This window comes from Dipodomys spectabilis, unplaced genomic scaffold (assembly GCF_019054845.1).
Source record: "Dipodomys spectabilis isolate Male_0828 unplaced genomic scaffold, ASM1905484v1 ptg000094l, whole genome shotgun sequence".
Taxonomy (NCBI): Eukaryota; Metazoa; Chordata; class Mammalia; order Rodentia; family Heteromyidae; genus Dipodomys; species Dipodomys spectabilis.
In genome coordinates this window covers 6,795,004-6,808,455 of record NW_024870771.1, presented here as the reverse complement: position 1 = coordinate 6,808,455, position 13,452 = coordinate 6,795,004, and the positions used below count along the sequence as shown (strand labels likewise).

The 13,452-nt window shown below is 42.3% G+C and overlaps 1 protein-coding gene across 3 annotated transcripts in view; it reads left to right on the top strand.

Moving 5' to 3' along the window:
* Positions 1-1,359: 1,359 nt before the first annotated feature.
* Positions 1,360-13,452, top strand: part of Plekhb2 (pleckstrin homology domain containing B2) — a 35,187-nt gene continuing 23,094 nt past the window's right edge. For 2 of the 3 annotated variants that reach the window (XM_042685185.1, XM_042685184.1), the window contains exons 1-3: positions 1,360-1,451; positions 10,150-10,194; positions 13,125-13,277. In XM_042685185.1, coding sequence (XP_042541119.1) covers positions 10,158-10,194; positions 13,125-13,277 — 190 coding nt within the window. In that variant the 5' untranslated portion in view covers positions 1,360-1,451; positions 10,150-10,157. Of the gene's footprint in view, positions 1,452-10,149; positions 10,195-13,124; positions 13,278-13,452 lie in introns of those variants that run through there. The other variant, XM_042685186.1, reaches the window with a different exon arrangement.

Sequence of the window (13,452 nt, the reverse complement as noted above, 5' to 3'; positions counted from 1 at the left end):
CTATCTTGCAAAAGCTCAGTTGCTGGTGCACATGACTCCCCAGCCAGCATTTCTACCCTCAGAGAGGGGCTGTGTTAAGATAGGGATCTTTATGTGCAGAGCTTAGAGTTTGGAAAACCAGTAAGAACAGGATTTCTGCACCATATCTTGTTTTTGGTTAAAATTTTTCCCAGAAAAGTGAATAAATCTTAAGCCTTGATAACATTTGCTTAATTTCAAATGTCCACCATTCAAATAGACAAAAGGAGCATTTCTAGCACCCATAAGGGGGGTTGCCAGGGATTTCTTCAAATCCCATTCTAGACAGCATTCCTGCTCTCTTCTAGAGATGTTAAACAGCAAGGAAATTAACATTTCTTATTCTTCCTCATCATCTTTTTTTAAAAAAAAACTAGAAATACATATTTTTTCTCTTTTGCAGTGCAGGGGATCCATATCAGAATCTCATACATGCTAAGCAAGTGTTATATGACTTACCTATACCTATAGCCCCTGTAATGATTTTAGACTTAAAGTTTAGAGACATTATATCCATCACACAATTTCTTTTGTTATCATCTTGCATAACAGTAGTACATTTGTCAAAACTATTAACTAAGAAAAAGCATTCATAATTTTTTCATGAACACTTTTATTCTGTTCCAGGATCCCATTTGGGGCTCCATACCGCTTCAGTCTTCTTTGTTTTTTGGTGATTTTGACAGTTCTGAGTATTGATGGGTTATTATTTTGAATGTCCCTCCTTCTGTTGAGACCTGTCTGGTGTCTCCCTGCGGGTTAGATAGTAGTTCTGGATATTGGGGGAAGGTCACAGGAGAGTTTTCATCGCTTCTTATGGGGGTAACTACCACCATGTCTAATCGCTGTTGCTATGAACCGTGGTCACTTAGAAAAGGCGGTTTCTCAAATTCTGGATGGGTAGGGATCAAGATATCAGCCTTGATGGTTAAAATAATTACAATCCCTCTGTAGGGAAGATGCATTTCTTTAATACTTATCTCCGTGTTATAACAATCCTAAGAGACTTAAAAAGTATTCCAAATTTGGCCTTTGGGTATTCTTTCAGGCTAATAGCTGAGCGCTTCCTCACTTCTAGGAGGAGGTCCTGCCTGAGCTAGCCCTTGGCTAGTCCAGGTCCTACACATACGTCTTTCTCTCAGGCCTTTTATTTGCGAGAGATGGGACGTACAGCCCAAGTCCGGTGCTTCCTACTCTTTCACGGGCAAAGACCAAGCATGCGCCAAGGAAGAGCACCGCCTAGCCGAGGTCCCGCCCCGCGCGCCCAGACCCCGCCCCCGCCCGCCCACGACACGGTCGGCGTGCCTGGCGCATGCGCTCAGGGCAGGGACGCAGGACTTTGCGCGTGCGTCTGCCCGGTGGGTTGTCCATTCTCGGCAGCTTGCGCGTCCTTGGTCTCCTCGGCTTCTCGCTGGCGGCCTGAGTGTTCGCAGGTGACCGTCCCCTCCTGCCTGGGATAACCCTGGTCCTCTCACCCGGCTGCCTGCTCCCCACTTCCTGACCCTACCAGAACCTCCTCTAGGGTCCTCCTCAGTCCGCGCCCCTAGGGGGACCTCACCTCCCGCAGCCCCCGTCTCCGGCCCTCGGGGACCCTCCCTCCCCGCCCCCGTCCTGAATCCCCAGCCGCCCAGCCCCTGATCCTCGGACAGCCAGCGCCTCTCCTTCCTCGCTCCTCCCCGTCCCGAGCCTTGCTTCTCCCGACCCCGGGAGGGGACCCCACTCCCCCAATGCGAATCCTCCGCCTCTCAGCTCTCCGGAGCGGCCTGCACTTCTCCACCCTTCCCCGCCTTCCCCTGCCCGACCCCTCCTCCAGCCCGGCTCCCTTTTCGGAAGCCGCCTGTGCTCTGACCCTGAGCGAACCCCGTCCTGTCTGCTCCCCAGTCTGCCCTTCCTAATCCTCGCCCTTCCCGAGCCGCCGCGCCCGGATCCTTATGCTGGGCTCCCCACCTCTCCGACCTCCTGCGCCCGCCCCCTTCCCGGGGAACCGAAGTCCTTCCTCTCCCCTCCCCGGGCTCCTGGGTCCCGCGCCCCTCCGTAGCCCCGGGGCCTGCGAGCACCGAGCGCGGCCGCCTCCGTGGGCCTCTCTGCCAGCCTGGGATCTGCGGGCGCCTTGCCAGCGCCCCTGCGCCGAGTGCCCGGGGTTGGGCCTTCTGCCCTTCCTCGGCGCTTTGCTTCTCCCGGATGGGCCCTACCTAGCTGGCGTTCCCAGGCTTTGGCCTTAGATGGCCTTTAGTGTCATAGATGCCTGGTTCTACAGTATATATTTCGTTCACATTTGATTCTGTTATGCAATTGGATTGAGAACTCTGAGGTCATGGATTTTTATTTTTCATAAGCATGAGTTGTTTTTTTTGTTTTTTGCAGGGGCGGGGTTTAAAGCTCATGTAGAGCAGTTCACAAATAGGCTTCTTGGTAGAGTAAATTTACACATCGTGTTTCGTTGGGGGCAGAGGAATGAGGTTGATTATCATCAAATATTCTCTCTTCCCTCTCCTCTACTTCCTCCTCCTTATTTTGATGTCTCCCATTTGAGCAGGAAACAGAACAACCAATACTAGATTGGGGGCTCTTCCTGTTTCCTCAGGCCTCAGAGGGGATCAGTGTTGATGTGGAAGTGATTTGTTGAAAGTCACATAGGGAGCTAGGGCTGGGGCTTGCCTGTTTACTTATAGCCCACAATATTTATGGAAGATATTAGTAATCCAAACATGTATGCATCGGCACACAGGTATCTGTGCAGTGGGCGCACCTGCTTAAGGGCCAGCAGGTGGGTGGGAATACTCCTGCCGCTGGTTCTGTGAGGATGCGGGTGTGTTCTCTGTGTCTAGAAGACCTGATCCTGGGCAAGTCTGCTGGAAATGGGAACTACATGTGAACCCCTCTGGTGTTGGCATATACCTGGGATTTCTAATTACTCTTTTTTTTTCCTTTTCTTGAGGCAATTGTTTACAGCTAAAGTGAGTGTTAGTTAGAACAGGCCAAGTTGTGTTTGGTGGAGTTACCCAGAATTACAGCTCTTGAAACAAGATAGTAGTGTAGTTACAGCCATTCATAACTATGGAAGGCTCTGTTGTATGGCTCTTCCTGACACACCTAGTTTAACCTTCATGATAACCCCATTAGATAATTGGTGTGTCTTTTCTTTCATTCAGTAAGAAAACAGGCATAGGGAGGTTTAGTATCTTGCTCAAGGTCATGCCAGGAAGGAGAGGCAGAATAGCTTCAGGTCCAGATCTGGCACTGTTATCTTTTCACCTGTTAAGTTGATCCTTTTGTACTCAGTGCATTACAACTGAGTTGAATTCCTATTTAATCTGAACTATTGAATGTGGCCAGGTTTTCAAGGCTTCTATAGATTTTATTGTCCTGGAAGTAATGTGGCTGTTTTACAACTAATTTTTTTTTTGTCCTCTAAGATGAACATCAGAGGCATCTAGCTGGATGAATTTTAACTTATGCATTAGGCCCTAATCCAGAATATAAAAAGTGAAATGTTGGAATAAGTTGCTTGTCTCCCTTGCGCCCTCTTTTTTCTTCTTCTTCTAAACTGTGTTTAAAGTTTGATCCTCAAGGTATTTTGCTAAATCTTCTGCTCCTTTTGAGAAACAGACTAATGTCCCTGTTTTACAATGTTGTGGACAAATTTTAGCTAAGTGTATAGAGTGAATAAAATGAATGGTAAGAAGAAAGGTAGGTGAATATAGTCATAATATTCAACATATATATATATATATACATGAAAATGGTAATTGAGGAGATGGGTGAGATTGAGAGATATGGGGAGAATGATGGAAAGGATGACATTGATCAAGATACATTGTATTCAGACTAAGTTGAGACCCATTTGTCCAACTACTTAAAGCTAAATAAATATCCAAATAATGAGTAAACTAACATTGATGTTGGTAGTACTTATTACTGTGGGAGCAGTTATCATGGGTAGAGTGTTAGTAACTATCAGGCATCATGCCACATACTTGAATATTTTACTGAGTCTTCCAAACATCCTATCAAGTAAATTGTGGTATTTTCTTTGTGTGTATATGTGTGCCTGCCAGTCCTGGGGCTTGGACTCAGAGCCTTGGCACTGTCCCTGTGCTTTTTTTGTTCAAGGCTATCATTCTACCACTTGAGCCACAGTTCACTTCCAGCTTTTTGGTGTTTAATTGGAGATAAAAGCCTTATGGACTTTCCTGTCCAGGCTGGTTTTGAACCTCAATCCTCAGATAACCGTTTCCTCAGTAGCTAGGATTACAGGTAGTCACTGCCACCCAGCCTGTGGTATTCTCATTTTATAGATCAAAAAATTAAAGTTTAGAAATATAAAGAAACTTGCTTAAGGTAACATAACTGAGTTGGGATTTAAACACAGAACAAATCTTTTGTTTTCTTTTTTCCTGGAGCTTGAATTTGGGGCCTGGACACTGTCCAGGACACACTCCTTGGGGTATTTTGCCCAAGGCTAGTGCTCTACCACTTTGAGCCACAACACCACTTCCAGTTTTCAGGTGGTTTATTGGAGATAAATGTCCCACAGACATTCCTGCCCAGGCTGGCTTTGAACCTGGATTCTCACATCTCAGCCTCCTGAGTAGCTAGGATTACAGGCATGAGGCACCAGCACCCTGCAAACACAGGCTCTAAAGCCTATATTAATAAGCATTAGGTTTTATTAAATTTTATCATACATATTCTTGGTATTGGAGATGCAGTCCAGAGCCTTGCCCAGGAAGCACTCTACCACTGAGTTACATTCTCAACTTTGTTAAAATTTTAGTTGTAGTTATCTTGGAACTGAGAGCTCTGTGAATGTTTCTATTTTACAAAACAGTAGTTTTGTTTTTTGGACGTAACATGTATTAGTTCTCCAATAATAGGGATTTATTTATTTATTCATTATTGAACTTCTTTGCTCTTTGTATTGTCTTTGATTCCTGTGAGTCTTGTTTTCTTTAATCTATCTGTTAGGCTGTTATTAAATGATAGATGATTCTTGCTCTTTGTTCCTATTTAAGAGCAAGGTACTAAGAAAGACTGATAGAAAGTCTTGTGCTTAAAGTTTATTAGCTGAGTGGAGACTTGATTTTTTTTTTTTTTTTTATTGTGGAACCCCCAACCATCAGTATCAGTGAGCTTTTCCTCTTTGGTTATGACCTTAGTACTGGGCTAGTTTCTAGGAGGTGAGGTATGGAAGAGTACTGGGTATTTTAAGATTTTCATATCCTATATTCCTCTTCTAGGTGTGACATTTCATACCCTCTCTGAGCTGTGTTTGATGTCCCAAGCCCAGAGCCTCTCTAGAGGGAGATCTTCAGGGTCATAAGGATTGCTACCTAGATGGTTCTGGTGCCTAATAATTCTTAGTGAGTTTGAGTAAATTCTGCCAATATTTCTCCCACCTTCAGATTTATCTTTTCCTTCCATTCTCTGAATTTTCTAGAATTTTATATACAGCTAGAGTTGGTTTGCTGAGTTTTTGCTTCTGTTACCATATGGAAAACCAAAGAAAGCTATATTTTCTGTTATTTCTTGTCTAGTTGCTTTAGAATTATCTGACTTCTTATCTGACTTTGTCTCTTTTGCCAATCTCTTCACTTTATTATTGTGGATTAATGCCTTGTTTCCAGTTATCATCCTGGTTGTGTTTCAGAAGGGAGCAGAGTTACCTGTTTTGTGTCTGTCTTTTTTTCTCTCTCTCTTTCTCTCTCTCTCTCTCTCTCTCTCTTTCTCTCTTTCGTGCTGGTCCTGGGGCTTGGACTTGGGGCTTGGGCACTGTCACTGATCTTTTGTGCTCAAAGCTAGCATTTTACCATTTGAGCTACAGCTCCACCTCTGGCTTTTTTTGCTAGTTAATTGGAGCTAGGCTTTCCTATCCAGGGTGGCTTTAAGCAACAATCCTCTGTTTCTTGAGTTGTTGGGATTATAGGCGTGAGCCACTATTATGATCCATAATTAACCTTGGAAATAGCAGAGCAGTCACCATGGGTGAAGTTCATATACTGCCATGTGCATTACATTTATTTGCATTTTAATTGTATTCTCTGCCTTTCCCTTGGAAAATAACTCCCCTGTGAACTATGATGTTGAGCCACAAGAACCAGGAATTCTCTAGAAATATATGAAGGAGATACAAATGGAAAGATAGACTTTAAAAGTCTGCCTCTTTTGCATTTCTCCTGCCATAGGTAACCTTAAGGCAGGTCAGGCTAGTAGGATCTAGGACTCTGTGAGGAAGTAGCATGTGACTCTTCAGAAGACTGAGGACAAGCAAAATGATACACAGTGTCTTCTCTAGACCTTACCTTCTGGGAGGGTTCAAGACCTGCTGGAAGAGTGTGACAGGGCCAAACTTTAGACAGAACCATTTATTGGTCCAGTATGAGTAAGGTGACTCAGCTAAGAAACAAGTGATTGTGACTGCTTATGTGAGGACTTGCTTCCCTTTACATGTCTTAACTTAGTCTGCTTGGTATGTAGGGGATCTAGTTTGTGTCACATGAAGCTTAGGGATTGGGAGCCAGAGGCCAGGGTAGATTGTAGCTGAGAGTAGAGGTTGAAGAGGCAGGTAGTACTCTGTGTGGTAGTGAAACCAATGTGGAGACCAACCCCAGAGGTCAGAAGATACAAAGGACACACATTTCTTTAAAGTACTCAACTGTCTGCAACCTTGTTAACTCTGTTAGATGGTATAGTTCTCAGGTTTCAGAGTTCTAAGAAGATGCCCTGTGGCTAAAAGTACTGTATACCCTGGGTGAAGATTCTGCAAATTCCACACAGTACAGTAAGATGCTCTCATCATTATGGAGCATTTATTGCCTCTTGGCTTCTTTACATTTTCCCGGAGACCCAGCAGTAGGTGCCTGCCCAGCAAGTTCAGATCAACAAACTCAATGCATTCCTTAGCATGTGAACTTATGGTTCATTTCCCCACAGCCATTTTTCTTCATTAGCTCAAGTTTAGGTTGGTTCCAAGCCTTTTCCTAGGTTATCCTTGTTGTCTAAATCTCTATAACCTTGAGCCTTAGCCTAGATATCTACTCTTTTGGTCTTACAAAAGAAATCATAACATCTAAGATACAAAATATGACACATATCCCTTACTATTAACAAAATGAACACTTGGATTAACTATTAACAAAATGAACACTTGGATTATCTATGGGATGATAGTAAACAAAATCACTGTATCAGCTTAAAAAAAAGTCACAGGGGAAAGTGAAGGAAGGGGCAGCTCTCCAAGAAGAATTGTACTCATTACCTGACTTATGGAATTATAACATCTCTGTATAACTTCTTAACAATAACAATAAAGTTTTATATATAAAAACCCAATTGCATTGTAAGTTTTATATATAAAAACCCAATTGCATTGTTCCCAGTTGTGTGAGATAAAACTCACATTGAAAATTTCTTTTTCACTAACATTTTATAGTGGTATAATTTGAATTCTTGATGTTCAGGTTACTTGTTCACCTCCCTTGTTTTGAGACCTGGTCTCACCAGGTAACCTGGGCTGGTCTTAAACTCAATCTTCCTGTCTCCTCTCCCGGAGTGAATATAGATATGCACCATTATGTCTAGTTCTCTTGTTCTAATAAGCTGAGACTATTAATTGAAATTTGATGCCCTTTCTACAGCTAGTTGGCTTTTTCAAATCCTTTCTAAAAAGCATTTCTAAAAGCAAATTTTTCTTAAGAGACAAGTTCTCACTACATTACTCAGGCTGTCAGACCGACACTGAACTCCTGGACTCGAGCCATCCTCCTGCCTCTGTCTGAGGACTGGGCCACAGATATAAGCCCCCAGGCATGATGCAGCTTTGCTTTTTCATAGTAATATGTCTCAAGACTGTCTTGAGATGTTCAGCCCCTAAATTGTAATCAGCTCATTTGCACTGAGTGCTGATTCCTTTTAGAGAAGACTAGAGTTAGAGATAATAAAACCTGGGCACTAGGAGCCATGAGATTGTTCCCTATAATAACTAAAGGTGGATAGGATGACACCAGAAAATAAGTTAAGCAATTCAACATCAGAATTTCCTTTGTCGGAAAGTTTCCAGTTTCTGTCTAATGTTTCCCTTTCTTTTAATAGTGTTAATTGTATTACATAGGTATATCTAGTATGCTCATAATGTTCTTTACATGCAGACATATTTCTGTTTTTCTCCATTTTAAAGCTTGTTTAACTGGCCTGGAACTAATTCCCAAATCTGCTGTTCTCTCTTTTTTGATATCTTTTACGTCTAGTTCCTACCTGCAAAGAAACTGTGCTCTCATCCCAAGGAGATACCTGTACCTGGCACGACTCATACATTAGTGGATTATAAGCAGAGACAATAGGAAATCTAATGATTTGTGCTTTACCTAAAGTTATCTTTTCTAGTACCAGGGTTTGAACTCAGGCCCTTAATTTGCTGGCTTGCTTGCTCATGGCTGGTAGGTACTTACCACCTGAGCTATGCCTTTAAGCCTGAGTTTTGATGATTATTTTGCAGATGGAGTCTCATGGACTTTTCTGCTTGGGCTGGCTTTGAACTATGATTCTTTCAAATCTCAGCCTTATATGCAGGTATGATTACAGGCATGAGGCACCAGCACTTGTCTTCTAGAGCTGTGTTTTAAAACATTTTCCTGGATGTTGCTATTGATCGTAATTTGACAGACATGTTCAACTGATGGGCACAGAGAATAAGCAAAGCTATTCAGTATTCTACTGGCCTGACATTTGGACTGTTTAAAATGGCAATAATACTGCCAAATTGGTGTTAGACATTTGAAATTTAAATAGAGATACCACAGAAATTCAAGGAACTCCTTTCTTTTGTTCCACATTTATTTATTATTTAGTTTTGATTGGTCATGGGGCTTGAAGTAAGGGCCTGGGCGCTGTCCTTGTTCCACATTTTTATATACCTGTTTCAAAGCCATAAACTAATGTTACTAACAGAGTTGTGTGGCAACATTTCAGTCAGATTTTCTTTTTGTATTGTAACTAGGTGGTTCTTCTTCAAGTACTTTTTGCTAAGTAGCTGTTGCTAGAGAGATTCTTTTTTATGTGATATGGGCATAGGGATTTGTCATGCTTTGCACTTTGGTATAATGCATTTTACCCTTCCAGTTTGGTGTGAATGGAGGTAATAACATTGCAGAAATGTAATGTCTGCAACATATAGCCTGGCTTTTAAATCCTTTTCTCACTTGTTTCTTTACTATTAGAGTGTAAGCTACATGAAAGTAGGTAGTTGAACTGCCAAATTCCAGTGTGTAGGGCAATTTGGGCACAATTCTTAGCTACACTAAGAATATTTGTTCAATGAGCACATGATAATATTTCTCTACCTCAAATCCTGTTGGAAGAATGTTATTTCAGTGTGTTAATGCAGGGAACCAAATTCAACCTAGCTTAAAGGATAAACCTACAATTTTGCTTAGCAGAAATCCCTGGATTAGAGTGGGTTTTGGGTTTAGTTGGTGGATCACCTTTGTGAGATTTTCTGTCTTTAGGATTAGCCACCTGCATTCTGGTCCCTGCTGGTCAGAAGGTGGCAGACAGCAGGATTGAGCTGCTTCTGTTTGTGATTACTGAGACAAAGTGGATGCTGGCTGTATGTCTGAGGCGAAAGATTGCAGAATAGATAGCATGAGTTGGCAAAAACTGCAAGGAATGCTAGAACCTTCAGAGTATAAGGTTTCAGATAGGGTGTAGGAGGACTAAGGCTTGTGGAACATTTTTTTTTTTAATACTGTGATGGAGTTAATTTTATCAGCTTTTTCCCTTGGTATTTCTGCTATCCTGCCCAGATTGTATCATGTCAGTCTGCTGGGCATGCCAGATGTAAAGCTAGGGGCTGGACATCTAGGCCCCTAGGACACTGGGAGAGTTATAAGAAGCCATACATTTTTATCAGAGCTGGATCTTAGTAATCCTGGGACTGCTTCCTCTCTGTTTGATTCAGCAAAGTGGGTAGTGTGGTTCAAACTGGGAATGGGAGACACCGGAGGTCAGGTGGCCAGTGATGTGAGATATCTCTGAGTGTTCTGCTCACACTGAAGGACATGAGGAGTGAGAATTGGGCCAGATGAGTCCCTCTTTTCTTGGATATTTTTCTGAACCTGCCTGTTCCTTTTGTAGGTGAAGAGATGGCGTTTGTGAAGAGTGGATGGTTGCTACGCCAGAGTGAGTACATGTGCTGTGTTTTCTGCACATCTTTATTTCTGTTTGCCTACATGAATCACATCTTTAACATTAGCTTATGTTAATTATACCGAGGGGCAGTTCAGTGTTCTGTTTCCACACTTGTTTACAATATATTCCAATTAGTCTCACCCCTTCTACCATTCTCTTTTCCTCCCTTCCGAAAACAATTTCACCAGGTTTCATGTTCTATTTTCGTAGTTGCAAGTGAAATGAATCACATTTAAAAATGAATCAGAAATCCTTTTTAATGTAGTAGCCTTGAATTTCCTCTTGGGAATTTTTAGAACTCTATAAATATACACACATGGAGCTCCTCCTTGCTTGCTCTTGATGGGAATGAGGTATCAGTGACAGTTCTTGCTGCTTCCCCATTACTAACAGCTTGCTTTATTACTAATGGCTGACCTGAGGTTCCACTTGACTCTAACCACACCTTACTGCTAGGTTGTCACTGGGGCTTAGTCTCTGCCTGTAAGTAGTATCTGTCTTACTGGGCATTGAACTGTGACTCAGATTCTGGAGGACAATTTGACTGAGGACATAGTTTATTGAAGAGACTTTTGTCTCCAAAGCAGCTCCATTGAAGAGAAGCTCATTTCTTGCAGGTTGGGGTCCACTGTCCTAGACTTGTCTCTGTGGACATGTTCTTCATATATTGTCTGCTCATCTCTGAGGAAGTCATCCTCTACTTTAAAGCAGGAGAAGCTGGGTCTGTTTATTAAAGGAAGAATAAGTAGATTATTTTGTGTTTTAGAGACAAATTAAGGAAAAGTGACCATTACGTTATTTATGGCTTTAGCAAAAAATGAGCAAAAGCATGGGTTATTTACTGTTTAGAGACTTTAATTTGTGGTTGTAAATCTAGCAGGGAAGAGTCAACTACATGCTTTAGATAGTTTATTAAAAACCATTGTTTTGTCTGAAGTTTTGGCAGGTGCTATTGTTTCTTGTTCAAGTGGAGATTCAGTGCAATTTGTCTAGGTCTGACTCCATCATTAACACTATTTTGACACAAATGTGGCCCTTCAGCTTGTTAGTGTCTGTCTATACATTCTTAGACCTGGACCTTTATTTCCTAACCATAGGATACCATGTATCATATCCATCCTTTAGCACAGATGGATTTGTTGTAATATTGACTTACACAGTAAGTTTTGGTGTGTTAGAGTTTAGTGCTAGTCTTAGTGTAAGTTTCCTTGTTTTGGGTTTTGTGATCCCAACCACTCCTTGGCTGTGAAGAAGTTGCTCAAACATCTCTGAATACTTGCCTCCCCCACTTTTATTCTGGTCCTTTGGATGTCCTCTGGTTTTCTCCTTTTCCCACCATATTTAACTGTAAGTGGTTTGTAGTTGTAGTGGACAGTATCTTGTGTACCAGTGTTTTTGCTCCTTACCAGTGCCTAGCCTGATGATGTTACACATAGTAGCCTGAAGTTACCCAGTCATTTCAAAGGTCCTAGCAATAGACCATAGCTATTTCAGAGGTGTGTATTTAGAAGACTATTTTATAGACCCATCTCTAGAAATGTGGATTGCTTTTCCTTTACTAACAGCAGAAGAATCAATCTTGAGAAGAACAAATGAGGGGACATCTATTACATTTATTGGGTTGCATAGCAGCAGAGGTATACATGTGGGACATGTGGTACTCTGGTCTCCTTTTCCTACATAGACCTAGGGGCTAGTACTTTGCCTCTATCGTACAACTTGATTTGAGCATTCCCAGTCAAGAGTTTTAGTGGCAGGGGGAATACTTGGGCAGAAACTCCTAGCCTGGTGATTCCAACTTTTTTTTGTGGCTCAGTCTGGTGGTTTCTGGGTAGCTCATGCCCTGGCCATCATGTGGATGTTGGTGTTACAATGAGAAAGTGTATAGTATTGGTAATAGGAAGGATGGATGTCACATAAAAGAACATGTCGGGAGTAGAAGGAGATTTATGCTTATTGGTCAAGAACAGGGTGAGAAAGAGTGCTGGAAGTTAAGATTTGCCCTAGAGTCTACTGCAGGAGATTCTTTCCCAGCAGGCAAGGAAATTACAACGTTATGAAGCAAATTCCTGGTCCAAGATAACAAAATAGAAGGATAGGGGATGTACCAGGTAATATGTGCCTGTTTACCTAGGGCATGATTCCATCTGTATCTGTGTTTTGTGTGTGTGTGTGTGTGTGTGTGTGTGTGTGTATGTGTGTGTGTGTGTGTGTGGGTGGGTGTGTGTGTATGCGCTGCTGCTGGGCCTGGGCTCTGTCTCTTAGCTTTTTAGGTCAAAGCTGGTGTTCTTCCACCTGAGCCACAGTTCTGCTTCTGGCTTTTTGGTGGTTAATTGGAAATAAGGGTCTCATGGACTTACCTGCCTATACTTTGAACCATGATCCTCATATCTTAGCCTCCTGGGTAGCTAGGATTACAGGTGTGAGCTATAGGATCTTGGCTCTGAGTTTTCTGAGGGGCAATATTAGAAAAAAGTTTAGGTTAAAGCTCTTAAGGACAGAAAAAAAACATTTTTCCAAAGAGCTATTATAATCATTTGCTTAGTGACTCTCTAATCCAGCTTTTTTTTGTGTGTGTGGGGGCGTTGGTATATAGGTTTGAAATCAGGGCCTCTTGCTTCCTGGGCAGGCACTCCCCGACTTGAACCTGCAAGCTTTTTAAAAGCCTAACTTTTCTTGTTTGTTTTGGGACTTGCCCGTTGGCTGGTAGCCTCCTCTGTATCTGCAGAATGTGCTGCCTGAAGCCTTGTTACAGCAGTATAGAGAAGCCATACTGTCTGTTTCCACTAACAATTTGATGGATGGCTTTACTAAGTTCTGTGTAGGTATGCTTCGGGCTAACGGACAGTTCCCTTTGTTTTTGCTGTAAGTAAGAATACTCTTTGTTCTTTTCATCCAAAGCTATCTTCTTATATTTTCAGGTACAATCTTGAAACGCTGGAAGAAGAATTGGTTTGACCTGTGGTCAGATGGCCACCTAATCTATTATGATGACCAGACTCGGCAGAGTATTGAGGATAAAGTCCATATGCCGGTGGACTGCATCAATCTTCGCATGGGGCATGAGTGTCGGGGTAAGCTTCTTGGCTTTGTTCTATTTTGTCACCTGCCATTTTGCAGTCTTTTTTGTGTGTATCTGTGTGTGTGTGTGTGTGTGTGTGTGAGAGAGAGAGAGAGAGAGAGAATATCGGAGCATGAAATCAGGGCGTTGGTATTGTCCCTTAGCTTTTTTACTCAGGACTGGTACAT